Raw genomic sequence first — 17,427 nt, forward strand, 5'->3', positions numbered from 1 at the left:
ATCGCAAAATGTGAGCATGGAGGAAAGAGTAGGCAGGTGTGAAAGGAGGGTACTGAAGCATTAGAGAAGAAGAACGAACAGGAGGTCAAAGATATTTAGAGTTTGTTTTGACGCTGGGGAGGGGTGGGTGTATGTGAAGGACACCCATCTGTTCCTTTGAGATAACGGAAGGAAATAGGTCACTAAGTGAGCACACAAAGCGAAGGGCATGGGGAATTAATAGACTGATTGGGTTGAGGGAGAACTTGGCTGTGTGCATGGGTTTGATTTGTGAAGTGTCATATTTGCTACATGCTCTGTAAATCTCCATTTCTTGATTATGTTTTTGCAGTGCGGCTCCATGACAGTATTTCAGAAGAAGGTTTCCATTACCTCGTCTTTGATCTGTAAGTGTCTTTCTTTGGCTTTGATGCTTCACCAGTGATACAGGCACGTGGATGGTTGACTAAGAGTGGAATAAAAAGCACCTGCATTAATATAATTCTCCCTTTTTCTTTTGAGACCTGTAGATACCTCTGGCCTATTTGACAAAAATCCATTGACTGTGTGGTAGGGGATGGACCAGGAAGGCTCCTGGCAGCAGGTGTAAGCGTGGGATGGCAAAGGGCAGCTATCCTGTATAGGGAGGCTGTTTTGAATTTTGTCTCTGAGGCAGCCTGGAGGGGGTCAGAGGAGGGATGTTCTGCCCAAACTTAGCATCTACTAAGCTCTGTAGAGCGGCATGGGCAATTCGTGCCCAGTGTGTCAACAGCGTCCTGTACACTGCTGGTGAAATGGCAGTCCAAGGGGTCAGTCACATGGATGTACCAGCTGGTGCCATGGTGGTGGAGCTCTGCCCTGGCTCCCCTGTGCTGCAGGTCCCCACACAGGCTGTGGGAAAGGGCCCAGATGGGTGGCCGCGTACATCCCGTGCAGCCTTGAGCTAGATGTGCATGGACTCTGTAACCTCCCTTGTTCTTTTGCATTCCAGGGTTACTGGTGGGGAGCTCTTTGAGGATATTGTTGCCAGAGAATACTACAGTGAAGCAGATGCCAGGTAAGACTGTTTCCAGACCCTTCTGTGTATGTGCCACGTGTGTTGGCAAGTGGAATGAGTTTCCTGACTGCTGCTCTGTGCACAGCTTTGTTCTGACACTCTTGTCCCTGTCTGGAAAAAGCAATTCCTCTTTCTGCTATTAGCATAAACTATTGTCACCGGTCAGCCTGACTCACCGCAGCTCTAGCCCTTGCCGCTTGCAGACTCTGTGCTCTTTGCTGGAAGACCCGTTGCTAGCGGCTTTGTCTGCGTGACCTTTCTGGTGGGTGGTGATAGGGTGTCCTTAGTGAGCAAACGTAGGGGAGAGCTGTCCTGGGGCTGTGAGAGCACTGCCTGCTTGGCCTCTGCCTTCTCCTAGTAGGGGTTCCAGTGATGTGCCGTTGCTGTTGGGCAGACCCATTCAATTTGCCTGTGTCTAGGTAATGGTTTACAGGGCGGGGGGAGAGGGGGCTTTGAAGGTTGTGTTTCTGTGGAAGCCCTCTCTGACTGTGAGCTGGTTGGCGCAGTGAGAAAAGGCACGGTACGTGAGAGCAACCTTTATATTTTAATATTAAAAAGATTTAGTTATGCCCTTCTTTTTCTGAGTGTGTCCTCTCTCTCCCATATGTGAGCTTCCTGAAATGGCCTGTGCTTGTCCCTTTGCCATTTATGCAGGGTGGGTGTTTTGTGCAGCAGTAGCTGAGGGTGTTCTCTGACCTGTCCGTCTGCTGGACATGCAGCATTTGGAATCAAAGCTGGGATTAGGCAGCTCCTGTTCTGCTTTAGCAGGGCCTGGGAGTGGCCCGATGGTGACATTTCACCGCTGCTTATTCTGCACCCGTGTTCTTATTCCTTATCCTAACCCTTGCTGGAGCAGGAATTAGGGGAGCCGTGAGAGGAGAGGGGTAAGAAGGGAGTAGTGGGTGCTGCTGCAGGGTGAGCTTGGTAGAGAGTACTGTGAGGAAGATCATACAGAGTGCAAGGAAGGGAAGAGTATGAAGTGTAGGTACTGTTGTGGAGTCTGTGGGCGCTTATTTGCTTTCCCTGTGGCATGCTTACAGCCTCTGTCTTCTGGGCATTGCATGATGCTTTCAAATGAGGCATTGCACCGCGCACTCCGCTATGAGCCGTCTGCTGATGGAGAAGGCCAGTGGGCTCATCATCTCTGATGGAGCTCCTGGCAGAGAGGTTTGAGAGCCCTGTAAAAGTTTTCAGTGGGGTGTACAGATGTTGTAGGCACAGCATCTCGGACAGATACACAGTCACTCAAGCCGTTCTGCCTTGAAGTTGGGAAGTTTTGAGGTTATCAATCACCATCCTTCCCCCTGTCCCTCTGGCCAGTGCCTGTTCCCTGAAATGGTCAAGAGCTGGCAGTGACCGACACTGCGCAGGAAAATTATGGCAGGGTTAGGGGAAAAGGAGAACTGTCTGTTGCTCTGTGAGCCTTCCTCAGGGTGCTCAGCCCTCTGACTGTCAGCTGGCCAGGTCTCGCAGTGCCCACAAGATGACAGAGTGAAACTCCTCCCTTTCTCTCCCCATGCCGAGCTGAATTCCAGAGCAGGCTGGGAGAGCGAGAGAGCGAGGTCCGTGCCAATCCGCCGCGCTTGGCTCGCCTGGGACACCTCACACTTTTGCCATTTTTGGCCAGAAAATCTCTCTCGCTCAGACTCAGCTCTGTTCTAATTATACATTTTTGTTTTGGGAGCGGGGAGATATTCATGGACTCCGACCCTGAGGATTGTACTGCCAGCTCCGGAGGGGTGGGGGTAACAAATACAGAGTTCTTCACCTCATCTCCTCTTCCTCCCCTCACCCTCTTCCCATCTTGTCCAGTAGCCAATTTCCCTTCCCTCAAATATTTTACTCATTTCAAATTTGTTCCCCTGAGATTTGTAGAATTTGGTGAGGGGACTGACTGATCCTGCAGTGAGGACACCGACCCGTCTGAGTTGCCCGCGTCTGGGTGCTTACTGCCCAGCCATAGTTGTCAAAATCCCTACTCCATTCCACATTCACCCTTGGGAGCCGAGTAAAGTTTAGCGGGAGAGATGTTTTTCAACCAGAAACCTCACCCATGGGTGTGTTGCGCTGTCCTTATGTGACAGGTGTAAATAACATCTTGCTTTTGCCCCTGTGGTTACAGCAGTGAGAGTGGCAGAGACAGGGTTTTCTGTGAGCTGGGGGAGTGCAGCACACTGCACTTAACAGGGAATGAGTCTGCTTTTCAGATCACTAACGCCTTAAGTGGGATCTGTACTTAAAAGGCACCCAGCAAGCGGGTGTGTGCGCACATTGTATATGTAAAGTGCTTGAGATGCTGCTCTGAAAGCTTTGCAAACTGGCAGGGGCCCAGGAGTCCGTCATCCTGAATTTGCTGGGGGAGGCTGCTGCTCTCTAAAAGTTTATCCGTTGCTCGGGACTAGCCCAGCTGAATGTTTCCTGGAGCGATTGGGTCTTGCTTGCCCAATCTTGGCTGCTGTTTGCAGATACTCGGGTGCCTCGGTTCTCCTGTGTGGGGTGGGCGCTGTTGGCTGAAGGAACAAGTGAGATGCTTAGTGTGATGGGGAGGAAAGGAAGGAGGTGATGGGAGGTAGGAGAGAGGCTTTGTGGTCCTGCTATAGATAGGATGTTTAGCATCCTGTTGCTGAGGGGGCTGGGGGTGTCCAGCTGTGACAGTAGTGAGCTGTGGCATCCAGTGGGCATGACGAAGGGATTCAGCCTGGGGTCTTGAACTCTCCCTGGTACAAATATAAAAGTTAGGGAAATAGTTCTGGGATGAGATGAGATGCCAAGTGTATGGGTGTGTGTGCATAACTCTGTGTGTCTCTCCCTTTATCTTGCAGCCACTGTATTCATCAGATATTGGAGAGTGTGAATCACATTCACCAGCATGATATCGTGCACAGGGACTTGAAGGTAATTTTTCCTCCATGCCACAGAGGCTGAGGAGAGCAGCCAGGGGATCATTGGAAGAGGCAAGACAGGAATACTGTGTTGCCAGCTGGCAGGGTTTTTTTTACTTGAACTGGACTCAGGGGTTCCTGAAGCACAAATTCGCTCCTTCAGAGTTTTCTAGAGGGTGTGCTGAACTCCTGAGGAAATTTTCAGTCTTCATGAACCTTGCCAGCTCTCAGCCTCTCCGAGGCAGCTTCAGGGTGGAGTAGTTGTGAACCTTGGAGTGCAGTAGGCTTTCAGAGAAACTTGGGTAGGATTTGTTATAATGAAGGACACTTTCTAGTCTGCCATTGAAGAGACCTCTAGAGACCTGGGGCGCTCTCTCTTCAATCTGCCAGGATGAGTTTGTCTGCACAGAGCATGTATATTTTTATTCTGTGCTGTTGCCAAACACATGCCATTTGGCTAGGGCAGAGATGCACAACAAGAATTTTTTGTGTCATTTCTTTCTTCTCTCATCAGTAGAAGCACTTTTAATCTAAAACCAAAACTGCTGGCCAGTTAAACGCTGGACAAATCAACCATTTGCCACATTATAACACATTTACAGACCCAGAGCCCCCACAGTGCAGTTACTTATACTCCCTTCCCACGCAGTGCCAGCTGTACTGGGAGCTGGGCAGGCTCCAGAATGAAGAGATTTGTGCGGGAAGGTCTGCCTGCCCTGCAGCCCTCTCTGTCTAAAGTGGGAATGGTGATGGCCACCAGTGGTCCAGTTAAATTAATGCAGGATGACACCTGCTACTAGTGTTGGTTTTGGATTGTTATACAATGCATAAGGGGAAAAGTATAAAAATATTTTGCAGAGAGCATGGTAAAAGCATGTTGCAAGCTCGGTGGCAGTGTTCCCCCAGTGCTTTGATCTAGTGGACAGCTGTTAACCCTTAGTGTTTCTGGCAAACTCCCATGCAACACTTTTGGCCTTCTGATTCAGAGCACTGTGAAAAGATCCAAGTGGTCTGCTGCGGAATGGCTGCTCTGGATTAGAGCTGACACCTGCTCTTGAGAAAGCAGCCTCCGAGAGGCGCTACTGCCCAAAATTAGGGCCTCTGTGAAAATCAGTACTGTTTTCCAGTACAGGATGGTTTCACTTTTCCTTCACATCCTGTGTTCAGATATAATCTGGTTTGCTTCCCGAGTTTTGTTTGTGTGAAAGTTGTGAACTTGTTTAGAACTTATCAGCTGCTGGACACTCCCCACTGTAGTTAATGTGTTTCTTCTGTTGCTTGCTCTGATTCACTGAAACTATCCAGGCCTGAGGAGTAGCCATTCCTTTTAGCAATGAAAGGTCCCGTGCTTTTTATTTAATATTTAGCTCCTTGCCAAAAGCTTGGCCTTCAGGGTCAGCATGTAATAACTGCAGAACTTGCTTCAAGTGAAGTTTTGTCTTTTGCACCTCCCTCTCATAAGCCTGTCTTTTGGCTGACATGCTCTTAAAGAACTTCAAATGTTGAGCTGCCCATAGGGACCGTAAGAAATTAGGGAATGCATTCACATCCTTACCAAAAAGTATGTGAAACCTGAGACAACCCATATGTTGGCAAACATGCAGATGGATAAGCACCATTAGCCTTAAGGTGTTTGTAGCTGTGTTTTAGAAGCAAATAGTGCTTAGCTAGCACAAGCCTGGCCTAAATTTCACTGTTTCTTAGTCAAGCCGAGCCCAGGTGTGATCTGAAGTTGGGAGGGATTTTCAGAAGACTTCATTGGTCTTCTGCTTTAGGGACTTGTTTACACTGGTGAATTTTCATCAGTGTAGCTTGGTTAACAAAATCTTTTCCACTTCCTATATAGTGAAAAGCCAGTGGCATCCAAATGTATTGAGACCCAGTTCCCCTTCCTTCCATGCTGCTTATGGCAAGGACTGTGATGGGCAAGGCTGTTCTCCCTTCGTTCAAAGCAGAAGTAAGGCACATGCCCAGTGCTTTAAAGCAGGTGAATGAGCAAAGCAGCTTGTTCCTGTCAGGCAGAACAGGGACAGAGGGTTGCCGTGGGATGAAACTGGTCAGCAGGCTGCAAAAAAGACCTTCATCAGATTTGTGAAACTGAGGCAAGCTCCTGTTTCTGGATTTTCAGGCTTCCGTCTTGCTTGGTTAAAAACTCAAGTTGATATGAATTGCACAAATGAGCAGGAGCGGGTAGGATGAGAAATCACATTTGTCCTGCCTGTCTACAAGTTGGGTTTCCTGCAGAGCTGTAATAGCCACCACCTTAAAGGCTTTGGTGTTTCAAAGGGTCCCATGTAACTCGCTGCTCTCGTGCTTCAGAGGATGCTGCTGACTCTCAGTACAGTTTTTGGAGTTGTGTTAAGCCTTCTGCTGAAGTCCTCTGCTGGAACACAACAGAATTATGATTCGACTGAGATTCATGTGAGGCGGAAATGTGAGGGGCAAAAGTCTGTCTCCCTTTCCTGGCACATGGGGGAAGTGACATGGCTGCTTGTATAGGTGACAGCGGCAGTAGCAAGACAGCGTATTTTACACTGCTGTAAATATGTAGCATGAAAAAACAGCTTACAAGAATACTTACTGCTGTGCTGCTTATGCCAGTTTGAGGCTGAGGCTTCTTCTGTAAGGGATGAAAGCTACTGCTTATCCAGATGATGCCTTCCCACATTACGGCGCTGTATTTGGCAGCCCTTATTAGCATCTTATTTACTTTTCCAGCGCCTTGGGGACTGTGTAATGTTCATGGGGAGAAATATCACTGCAGATTGTATCTACTGCATCTTCCCCCCCCTTTGCTCCCCCCCCTCCCCAAGTTACTCTCTGTGGGGATGACAGAAACAAATTTTGGGTTCTGTGCTGCAGGAGCTGTACTGCCAGTGCCCTCTGGTGTCAGCATGTGATGTATGGGCTGGGTCGGGAGAGGCTCTGGCTCCCACACAGGATTTGTGTTAGACTTGAGGATTTTCTGCCACTCTAGGTCAAGGCCATTTGTTGCTGTTGCTGTGCCTTCACCTGAACAGCTTTAGTACATGCCTGCTAAATTCAGTCAGCAGATTCAATTTAATGGTGTGAATACTGAGGTAGGAGGCTTTAACGAAGATGTCAGTCTTTCATTCTTACCCCCTTTTTTCTTTCTTCTCCCCAGCCTGAGAATTTACTACTGGCAAGTAAATGTAAGGGTGCTGCTGTCAAACTGGCTGACTTCGGACTGGCTATAGAAGTCCAGGGAGAGCAGCAGGCCTGGTTTGGTAAGAGTGTTTGAGCTTTCCCACTTTCGCTCCCCCCTTACCTGGCGGCTGGTCGAGTTGCACGCTCCCTGAGTACTTTCTCTCAGCTCTTCCAGCACGCTTGTGTGTATTTAGCATTGCTGCTTCCTTTCCAAGCATCTCAGCCTCTGGGTCCTTGGGCACGAGCCTAGGTGCAATACAGGAAAGAATATGATAAATAAAGACAGAAAACACGGCTGTGTATTTCTCTATTTTTCTTCTCGGTTTACAGTAGATGCTAGTGTCAGAGATGAATGCAGCTGCTAAGTTTAGACCCTGATCTGAACTTTCCTATTGCTCAGGAGTGTAGACATCTGGAATTTTGTTTGGTCATTTTACAGAAATGCATTTGACCTGGCCTTCCTCAGGCATGTTTGGATCTGGCCGTATCTTTGTTTAGCTAAAACATAATTAGAAATGAGACCTTCTCAGGCTAAGCATCAGCTCTGAGACTCTGCAGTGCTGTGGACATACTGGAGAGATAGCTGCTTCTCCTGGACTGCCCACACCATTTGGCAATCAGATGTGTCCCCTCTGTGTCTTGTGTTTTCAAACTCCAAGCCATTATATATAACAATGATATAAGGCCTGGCATACAAGTTTGTGCCCAGCTGGTTGACATGGTCCCTCTTTCTTTTCTGTTTTTCCTGCGATACATAGACACTCGATCCCATCTGATTTTCTTTTTTTTTTTCTTTTTCTTTTTTTTTTTCTTTTTTTTTTTCTTTTTCTTTTTTTTTTTCTTTTTCTTTTTTTTTTTCTTTTTTTTTTTCTTTTTTTTTTTCTTTTTTTTTTTCTTTTTTTTTTTCTTTTTCTTTTTTTTTTTCTTTTTCTTTTTTTTTTTCTTTTTCTTTTTTTTTTTCTTTTTCTTTTTTTTTTTCTTTTTCTTTTTTTTTTTCTTTTTCTTTTTTTTTTTCTTTTTTCTTTTCTCTTTCTGTTGTTTTACCAAGAGGTAGCTCTAGCAAATATGAGATGAAGGGTGGGAAATGGGTTTTGGAATTTGTTGGTTGCCACTAGTGGATTTTGTGATACGGCAAGGTCTCTTCTGCTTGGGTACCGTTAAGTACTTCATGTCATCCATTTCCTGGCAGGGTTTGCTGGCACTCCAGGCTACCTCTCCCCTGAAGTCTTAAGAAAAGATCCTTATGGAAAACCAGTGGATATATGGGCATGTGGTAAGATTCTGTCAAAATGTTTTATACTTAAACAACACCGTTTCATGTAGAAGAGCAATTCCTTATAACCTATTGCTGGGAGGGTGCGCAGTGCTCCTTCTTATTGGGTGGAGAGATGAAGGCACACTTGAGGATAAGCACCTTGTGTAGATGGAGTTAATATTGGAGCCTGAACTCATTTGATTCTGGCTCCTAATCCCTTCCTCAGGCCATCTATCAGATGTTTGAGACTCAAGAGATAGGACCTGTCTATGCTTTGCAGAGTCAGTTGTTTAGATAACTGTAGCAATTTCCTATTACACTTAACTATGTAGAAGATGCAATACTGAAGAGATCTGAATTTTTTTAAAAGGAAAAAATGAAGTGTAAATGTATCTGGGACCAATAAGTTTAAAGATATGGGATAGCAGTGTTGCCTGACATGGACTAAATGGCAGGCCAGGAGTGTTAGCTTTGTCAGTGGCGTTTTTGTCCCAAGACCATGCACAGTAAGCGTCTAAAAACCTAGTCCTTCCAAAAAAGTCCTTTGCTGCCCAGCAACCCCAGGGGATGTGGCTTCATTTTATTCTGAGAGCAGCTGGGAGTTGTGGCTCACCAGCCACGATAGTCAGAGGAGGGTAGAAGAACATCATGCACCTTGTTCTAGCTCCTGGCAGCTGGCATTAAGAGCTGAACATGAAGTACCAGGGTGAGGTTCAGCAGAGGAGAGGTTTGTACTGTCTTTTTCTACCTCGGAAGGCTAAATATGATGGCAAATGAAGATATAGAGCAATCATTGCCTTGGGGACTGTCAAGAGGGAAGGAAGAGGGGCTGAAGGAATAATTGGCGTATTAGCCTAACCATAGTGTATCTGTGTCTCTCCCTCCCAGGAGTGATTCTGTACATATTACTAGTGGGGTACCCTCCCTTTTGGGATGAAGATCAGCACAAACTCTATCAGCAGATCAAAGCCGGAGCCTATGACGTAAGGGCACTTTCTTGCTGAGTACCTGCATGGATGTAGAAGCCATCCAAAACATGGCACTATCTTACTTGGTGTCCAGCAGCAGGCCCCAAGCTACTGTGCAAAGTGATGTTTGGCGTGTTCATACACCTCGTTGTCTTCACTGCCTGGGATACAGTCCTGTTTGGGGCTACTGAAAGGATATGTGGAAAGCATCGCAGTGGGCACCGAGACGTTGCTGGTCATTAGGGAAATGCAGAGCTGGAAATGCAGTGGTGGGAAGTGGTGTCTTCTAGTGCATTTACCGCAAAGTGCTGTGGACGTAGCCAATGCTGACTCTCTCAGGGGAGCAGAGGGAAGGTAGAATGAAGAGGCCTGTCTTTATCAAGGCCTAATTAAAAGTATGGGGAAGTATTCTGTAGAATAATAGCTTAAATTATGGCCTCTGGTCTCCTCAGTGCCATAGTGGAATTTCTTCCAGCCATGGAGAGCGTGGAGCCCAGTGAGAAGACTGAATGGCAGGGACCTTTGGAGGGGTGGCTTTGTGGTAGGGATCAGCGTGGTGGGTTGGAGGCTCTGGTAGAAAGCCAAGCAGTTCATGGAACAGTTCTCAGAGCATGGCAAAACTGAGGTGTAAAAAGGTGCCTGAAGGAGAGGAATAGCAAGGAGGTTAGTACTGGGGAGCAAAGGTGGTGTAAAATGTGGTTTGGGTACCACAGCTTGAATGTTTGGCATAAATCCTGCCATGTAAAGAGAGGTGTGGGAGGGAAGAAGGAACTCCTGGAAATCCTAGCTCAAAGCCTGTGGGCATGAATATCAAGAGGAAGTTGGGGAGTTCATTTTGTAGGCTTTTTTGTGGTTTATATTTAAAAAAAAAAAAGGGGGCGGGGGGGAAAGCAAGGGTTCTGCTGGACCCCAGTTACCTCCCAGCTTCTGTGCCTGAGACCCTGAGAGTGGCTGTACTGCTGAGAACAAAGGTCTGCCTAACACTGTGTCCTGGCTCAGTGGCTTCCTGAGTGAAAGGAAAGTGATGTCTTTGTACTTGATAGCCTTAAATGGACTTGTGTTCGTCTCTTGCCTTCCCGCCCCTCTTGTTTCTATGTTGCTCGTTCTCATTTGAAGTGTTTTTGCACTAATTATATCAATGGAGATTTTCAAAGCACTTCAGGGGTTAGATGTCTTAACTCTTTCTGTAAGTCATGAGGAGTGAAGTGCCTGATGCCTCCTATCTACCTGCTGTTCTTGAATTCTTACCTATAATGAACAAGTCCCAGTAGATTCTTCCCCTGTTTTGCCTAGTAGAAAACAGCTCAGGTTTTACTGGTGTACCTGCCCCTGGTGTCCTTAGCCCAGCACCAAGTATGCACTGGACTGGTCTGTTGTTACCTCTTGAGGAAGTGGCAACTGTGAATTGGACTTTGTGCTGTTGGGTAGGGGGTTTGCAAGGCATTACCACGAATACTTCAGAGTTCGGGTGGGGAGAAAGTGTCCTGGCTGAAAGCTCAGTATCGTAATTTTTGAGTAGTCTCTTGCAACGTTTGCAGAACAAATTGTGTAATGCCTTGCTGATGCCTGAGAACGCAGAAATAAGATTATATGCAAATCAAATATGGTAGGTGTGTTTTTATGACCCAACTGAACAAAGCACAAAATGCAGGAGAAAAGAGATGGGATAAACTTTTTCTAAATGTTGTAGTACTGTAAGGAAATGTTCTCAGGACAGATCAATCTATACAGGGGACTTTTATCCCAACAGCACATTTATCTTTGTGTTCTCAAATTCACCTGTATTTGTACAGTAGATTCATAGGAGTGAGGCGTACTGCATTTAAACTCAGCATGGTGTCATCTGTACCACATGCAAGCATCTGGAGGATGGCGTAAATATGTCATCTTTATCATTACTGGAATTATAGGAGAGAGCAGTTACCCTTCATGGATGATCAGCAACTGAAAATCCTTGAGATTCTTTTCTTTGTAGCCATGCTTCTGTATTCCCATCCACTATTAAATCTCTCTTGCTCCTCAAGTAATGATTTCTGGTATGGTAGATGCTTGCTAACAACTTGCTGGTGGGTTGCTACACCTAAGTGACTGGTAGTGTTCCAGGATATTGTGCTTTATGGTGGGAAAAGTATACCTGATGAGATGTTCTCTGTTAGCGGTTTTCGCTTTCACGAGGTTTTGCTGTAGTTAAGTGTGTGTGATTTTTTGCATATGCTGTTACAGCTTTTTAGCATGCTGGAGAAAGAGCGAGGTGGGGTAAAAAAAGATAGTGCTTGTGTTTTTCATGTCAGAACTCAGTTAAAAAGATCTGTGACTTTACTTTTTTGACTGTCACGTGTGAAAGAAATTCAAAGGTCTGAGTGATTCCTAAAAGGCTTTTAAACTGTTAATCTTCCTGCCTGTGTCTGGTGAATGGTACAGGTGTGTCCTGCTGTCTGGTACCATTCATTTGCTGGATTCTGTACGATTTTCGTTCAGCGTGGATTTTTCACAAAAATTGATGGTTTTTGCAAATACGTTGGGCCTGGTATCAAAAGGGCAAAAGCTGGAATTCAGCTGTGTAGGAGGGAGAATCTCTTCTGCTAGTAGAAGATACTTTCAGTTCATCATCTGTTCCTTCTTCCTCTTTCAGTTCCCATCACCTGAGTGGGACACAGTGACTCCTGAAGCAAAGAATTTGATCAACCAGATGCTGACGATAAACCCAGCAAAGCGCATCACAGCTGACCAGGCTCTCAAACATCCATGGGTCTGTGTAAGTTTTTCCCTCTATTATGGATTGATTTGTGGTTTACCCTGAACTGACATGTCAAGAAGACTTAGCTGCAGAGGAGCCCAGAATATTTTAAATATTTCAAAATGTGATTTCTTTGGAGGCTGACCTTTAACAAGCCAACTTTGTCATGCTGTGGTGCTTTTATTGCCACTGTAGGAAAAAATAATCTCTTATTCTTTTAGAGGTTTTGTGAATGTCCATAGTTTCTGGTTTTCCCCACATCTCCTCTTGCAATCCATATCATCCTAAAATGTCAGATGGAGTTTGGCATCAGACAAAATATTTTAGTTCTTCATCTCTACTTCAGTTTATTGCATTGCATCTTTGCAACGTTGGAACATTTCTGCTCTGCTGCAGCTTAACTGGCTGTAAACCTGAAATCAGCGAAAAATCTTTTGCTGTCCTGTGTATGTAGTTTCTGCCTTGCCAGACCCCACACATGAGTATTTTTCATCTTTTGCAAAGCTGGCAAGGAAATCCCAGAATGCAGCTGGGAGTGGGTGTAGGGGAGGGCAGCAATGGTGCACTTTTATCTCTGCAGGATGAAATAGTTCCACCTAAGTCTAACCAGATGCTCTTGTAATGCCATAGCGTACTTCTGCTTTCTAGGATGTGTCTAGTGTGTTCCTTCGCTCATTTTTTCTTGAGAAACTGTGGTGGTTTTTTCCCTCCGCCACAAAACAACAAATTAGCAATTTAAACTTACTTGTGTGAACATCTGTGTAACAGGAGTGTAGCGTCTGCTGTAAAGTGATGCAAGTTCCTTGAAAACTTCACATTGGCTGAGACTTTGCGTATCTGTTTTTTTTTTTCCTCCTTGCATGCTTGTAATCAATAGCCGTTCCTGTATATTTAACTTTTGTCCCAATGCCTGTAACCAAAGCTGTATGTATTACGATAGCTCGCTCCCTGTGGCAACACAATATAGAACGGTTCAAGAGGGGCTTTCCTTCCCTGAGTTATGGGGAGTTCGATTTCACTTCACAGCCATTTCAGCCTCTCGCCCAAACTGCCTCCTGTTGAGTCTGTTTTTTCCATTTGCTCTGTGTGTGCAACATACGTTTTCTTTCTGGAGATGTATTGCCCCCCTGAAGTAAATGGGGTAGGAAATCTTAATAGTTTTTCTGAGACACTGGGTTTCTTAGCATCACTGAACTTCTGAAGTATGTGTCCTGACTCTTTTAAGTCCACACTGAATAACTGACATCACTGTCACTCCTAAGGAGGCTGAATGAACAGTGGCCATCAAAGTTGTTAGAGAGGACAGTTTAGCTACATTCTCCCGCCACACTGCTGTGCGTACTGCAGCAGGTGACTAGCTTTGCTGACAGGATCAAAGCAGAGACTTCCCATGAAACTAGCTGAATATGAGCATGGTTTACACTTCTTTTGGGTATTGCAGATTTTTTTCCAAGCAGGAGAAAGGTAATGGAGGGTTTGTACACACTGATCTGCCAAGTTAGTCATTCACCCACTGTCCTTGTAAAGGGAATTCAGGCTTGTGGCTCTATGCAAGAGCAACAGCTACTTTGGCATTAGTCTCTGGTTTCCTCATGTGCTCTAAATGCCTGGCAGCATCAGTCTCTGGTTTCCTCACGTGCTCTCAATGACTGGCAACACTTCTGGGAAGTTCTCTTTTTGCAGCTGATGGGATCCCAGTCTACTGTGGGTGGCAGGTATGCATCACTGGCTAGAGGTTATGCTCAGGTTTTTGCATTGGTACAATAGAGCTATATGATTTTTCCTCTTACACACTGAAAATCTATTTCTGCAAAACTGATGCAAAGATGCCGAGGCCTCTGCTAGTCAAGTACTTACATTCAGGGAGTTGCCACATCCAGGAAGGCTACCGCTCACTAGTATTCTCTTACTGCTTGGAATTTTCCCTTACAGCTCTAACTAATGCAACCCAGATCTTTTCTGTAGTGCCTCTAACTCAGTCCCCCATGGGTATGCTTGTTCACTTGACTTTGACTTTGTCTTCTTACTGTCTTGATCCATTTGTGTGCCTGAGAGACAGGGAGCATTGATTCTCACCTGTACCTCAGTCATAGAGTTTCTCGGGCACAGTCCTGTAATAGCCAACCCTGACTTAATGTGTCTTGCTGTATTGGGGAGTTCTTAAGTTATGAACCGGTTGCAGCGTTTTGCAGCCATGTAGTGGTGAGAGGCTTGGCAATGTCAGCTGGCCTGTCATGGTTGTGTGCAAGTGGAGAGAACGTCCCTGGCTGATTTGGTTAGGGTATGTTCTTGATCTTTTTGCTGTTCCTGTTTTTCAGCAACGATCCACTGTCGCTTCGATGATGCACAGGCAGGAGACTGTGGAATGCTTGAGAAAGTTCAATGCTAGAAGGAAGCTAAAGGTAAGCATATGTTAGTTTGCCTTAAGTTTGTTTTTAATCCTCTGAATTTGAGGTTAATGCCTTCCTAGCAACAATATTTTTTTTATGATTAGCTCCCTAATGTTAGTGAAGTACCTTATGTGGTCCTCCAGTACAGGGTACTAAAGAAGTGTATTGAGGAGCTGGGTAGTTTCTTTCTCCGAAGCTGTAAGTTTCCCATGCCTCTTCTGCTACACAATCACCCCTTCTGCTTCCTGCAGGAGAGTTGAAATGGAGCAACTCGTTCTTAAATTCTGGGGCTTTTAGTTCTGATCACTGTCTGCCTCCCACTGTATCAGTTGCCAGTAGCTAGGGCAAAGCCTCCGGCGTGTGCATGAAGCAGCTATCTGCTATTTGAAAGTTAGGAAGCAACTGTGTGTCTAAACATAACTCTCGGTGCCATTTTAGATTTCCTAGGCTATCCTGCTAAACATAACTCTCAGTGCCATTTTAGATTTCCTAGGCTATCCTGCCTGGCCTCTAGCTGCCGCCCTTGAAAGGCAGGACTCTGAGAGGTCCCGTGTCAGGTCCAACAGCCACATGTGGGAATCCTGGATACACTAGGACTTTCCAGGGTAGCATTGGGATACCTCTGCTTTGGCACCTGACACAGTGTTCTCCATGGGTCAGCCCAGCCCCTTTCTGAAGTGAGTGACGCTGTCTATTATCCCTGCTTTCTCTCCCCCACAGGGTGCAATCCTCACGACGATGCTTGTGTCTCGGAATTTTTCAGGTAAGTTCTCACTGTTCCCATCCCTTTCTTGGTTTTGTTTTGTGTGAGTGAGTCAGGGGATATTTTAACCATTTGGGGGTTGAGTAGGAGGGAAGGAAACATGCTCACAATTCATCATGGTGGTCGCTTCGTCTTGGCTGGTGACCAGTCTGAGATAGGAAGTGATTTGTTTGGGGAGGAGCACATGGCGCTGTAGTCTGGTACAAAACAGAAATAAAGTCAGCTGCCACAATCCTCTCATGATATTTTGTTATCAGGTTATTTTTGGGAAATTCTAGCTGGCGTTTGTTAGCTTTCCCATCTGAAACCAGGAATCAAGAACTCTTATTAGGTAGCAGTGATTCCTTTAGACCTGAGGCAGGGACGCAGAGCAAGTAATAATGGTGAGACTAGGGACAGGGTCTGTTTGGGTATTGTATTACTTTGACTCATCAGAAATGGGTCTGAAGCATATAGCTATTAGAGTTCTCCTTCTTGGAGTCTCAGAAGTGGTTTTCATCCTTTTAAGCTTAATAACTGGTAGCCTGGCTGCCACCCAACTGCATTACGTAGTGCACTTACTGAAAATGCAAATCTCAACATGCAAATCAGTGCTTTTTGGAAGATGATTGTCTTGGCTCAGCACATCTAGGTGATGCAGTCTTGTCTGTGTTAATTTCCATTTGGGTGGAAAACCTCTATTTGCAAGTGCTTTTGGTTTATGGGATTGTTTGCTTGCTTTACCCTCTGCCATTTTTTTTTTCTCTTCTAAAAAGGGCAATCATTGAATGCATGAGTCAGATTTTTATTGCACCTGACTACAGTTACTTTCAAGTGAAAGTCTGCTGTATGGATTATAAGTGATGATGAATGAAATAGAAGTGTATTAATTTCAGCTGGCCATTTACTAATGGTGGATACCAATACTTACATTCTGGGTGATGTCACAATAAACTTCTAATCGGAATGAAAACCTCTGAAATGATCATCCCAGCATCCACAGTGCGCATTCATGCATACATTCTTTTGTGAAATCGAGGCAGTGTTTTTAACCTCCTGTATGGTGATTTAAAATAAAAAATTAAAGGATGTGAAGTCAAGCTACAGTTGAGGGACAATCCTCAGCAACTTCAGAATGGTTTTTCCTTGGTTCTTGCTTTCAGGTGAACCTGTGCCAATATGTCAAGGACTACTTGTGGCTACAGCAATTTCTCTTTACTGCATTTTGGATAGTTTGGCCTTAAAGGGACAGAATTATTTTCTCCATTCACCTGTCCCAGGATTGTGCTATTACAGGACTTAAAAATTATACATTGTTTTCGGAGAATGATTCTGAAATAACTGTTTGAGGAGCTATGGCACAACAACAGGGCTTCCGCAGGACTGTACGAAACTTAACGTTTTCTTGGGCTTTCTGCTAGTGTGAACAGCGTTTTATCTATTCACACGGCTATTTTTTATTTCACTTAATTGATGATTCTGAAATAGTCAGGGGTTTTATTTTTTTTAAACAGCAGTTTTAGATTCATTTTTAGTCTGCAAATGTTGTCACTTCTAATGAAGCTGCAGAAGTGCTTGGTTAAGAAAATCTCCTGTGGCCCAGATTTTGAGTACATGAAACGCCTGAGAGAAGGGTTCTCCTTAATGGTGTGTGACCTATACATCCACTTACTCCCTGAGCTAGTATCGAGGAGGAAAAGGCTTGCTCTGCTCATTCTTCTCTGTCTCAAGGGCTGAAGCTGCTGGATCCGCTTCAGTTAACAGCTGAAGAAAAGGAAATCCTAGGTGGCCCATAGTGAGTGCGGGGTTCTCAGTACCACTGAGTTCTGCTTTGAATATAAGCTGTGATCCCACATAATGAGACGCTCTGAAAAACTCTCCGGAAAGAAATGTTGTGAATTTAGATGCAAAGCATTTATAGCCTCTGCGGATAGTAGCTATTCCTAATATTTTGATGTGTTTTGAAAGTGGGGAGATCAGCTACTCTTGTTTTCTTTGCAGGACTGTGTGTAATATGAGCTTGACTTTTCTTTATGATCATTGTTTTTTAATTTACTTAGGTTTTTTAATTGCTGCAGTTGGAATACATAAATCTGCTGGAATTGAAGAATAAGTGCATACTAACTGAAAATAAAAAGTTAGAAAGTCCATGTGGGAACTTTGGGTAGAGCTCAGATGTGAGAGACCTGTCAGATCGTGACAGGTCATCTAACCGCGCTTGAAAAGTTCTGAAATAGTACTTGTTTCTT

At 45.1% G+C, this 17,427-nt stretch overlaps 1 protein-coding gene across 1 annotated transcript in view; it reads left to right on the top strand.

Moving 5' to 3' along the window:
* CAMK2G (calcium/calmodulin dependent protein kinase II gamma) overlaps positions 1 to 17,427 on the top strand; it is a 134,300-nt gene that overhangs the window by 73,275 nt on the left and 43,598 nt on the right. Inside the window, exons 4-12 of the mRNA XM_019471621.1 lie at positions 332 to 386; positions 971 to 1,036; positions 3,859 to 3,931; positions 7,064 to 7,166; positions 8,276 to 8,359; positions 9,230 to 9,324; positions 11,942 to 12,064; positions 14,365 to 14,448; positions 15,157 to 15,199. Coding sequence (XP_019327166.1) covers positions 332 to 386; positions 971 to 1,036; positions 3,859 to 3,931; positions 7,064 to 7,166; positions 8,276 to 8,359; positions 9,230 to 9,324; positions 11,942 to 12,064; positions 14,365 to 14,448; positions 15,157 to 15,199 — 726 coding nt within the window. The remainder of the gene's footprint in view (positions 1 to 331; positions 387 to 970; positions 1,037 to 3,858; positions 3,932 to 7,063; positions 7,167 to 8,275; positions 8,360 to 9,229; positions 9,325 to 11,941; positions 12,065 to 14,364; positions 14,449 to 15,156; positions 15,200 to 17,427) is intronic.

Source organism: Aptenodytes forsteri, unplaced genomic scaffold (genome assembly GCF_000699145.1).
Source record: "Aptenodytes forsteri isolate BGI_AS27 unplaced genomic scaffold, ASM69914v1 Scaffold15, whole genome shotgun sequence".
NCBI classification, from domain to species: domain Eukaryota; kingdom Metazoa; phylum Chordata; class Aves; order Sphenisciformes; family Spheniscidae; genus Aptenodytes; species Aptenodytes forsteri.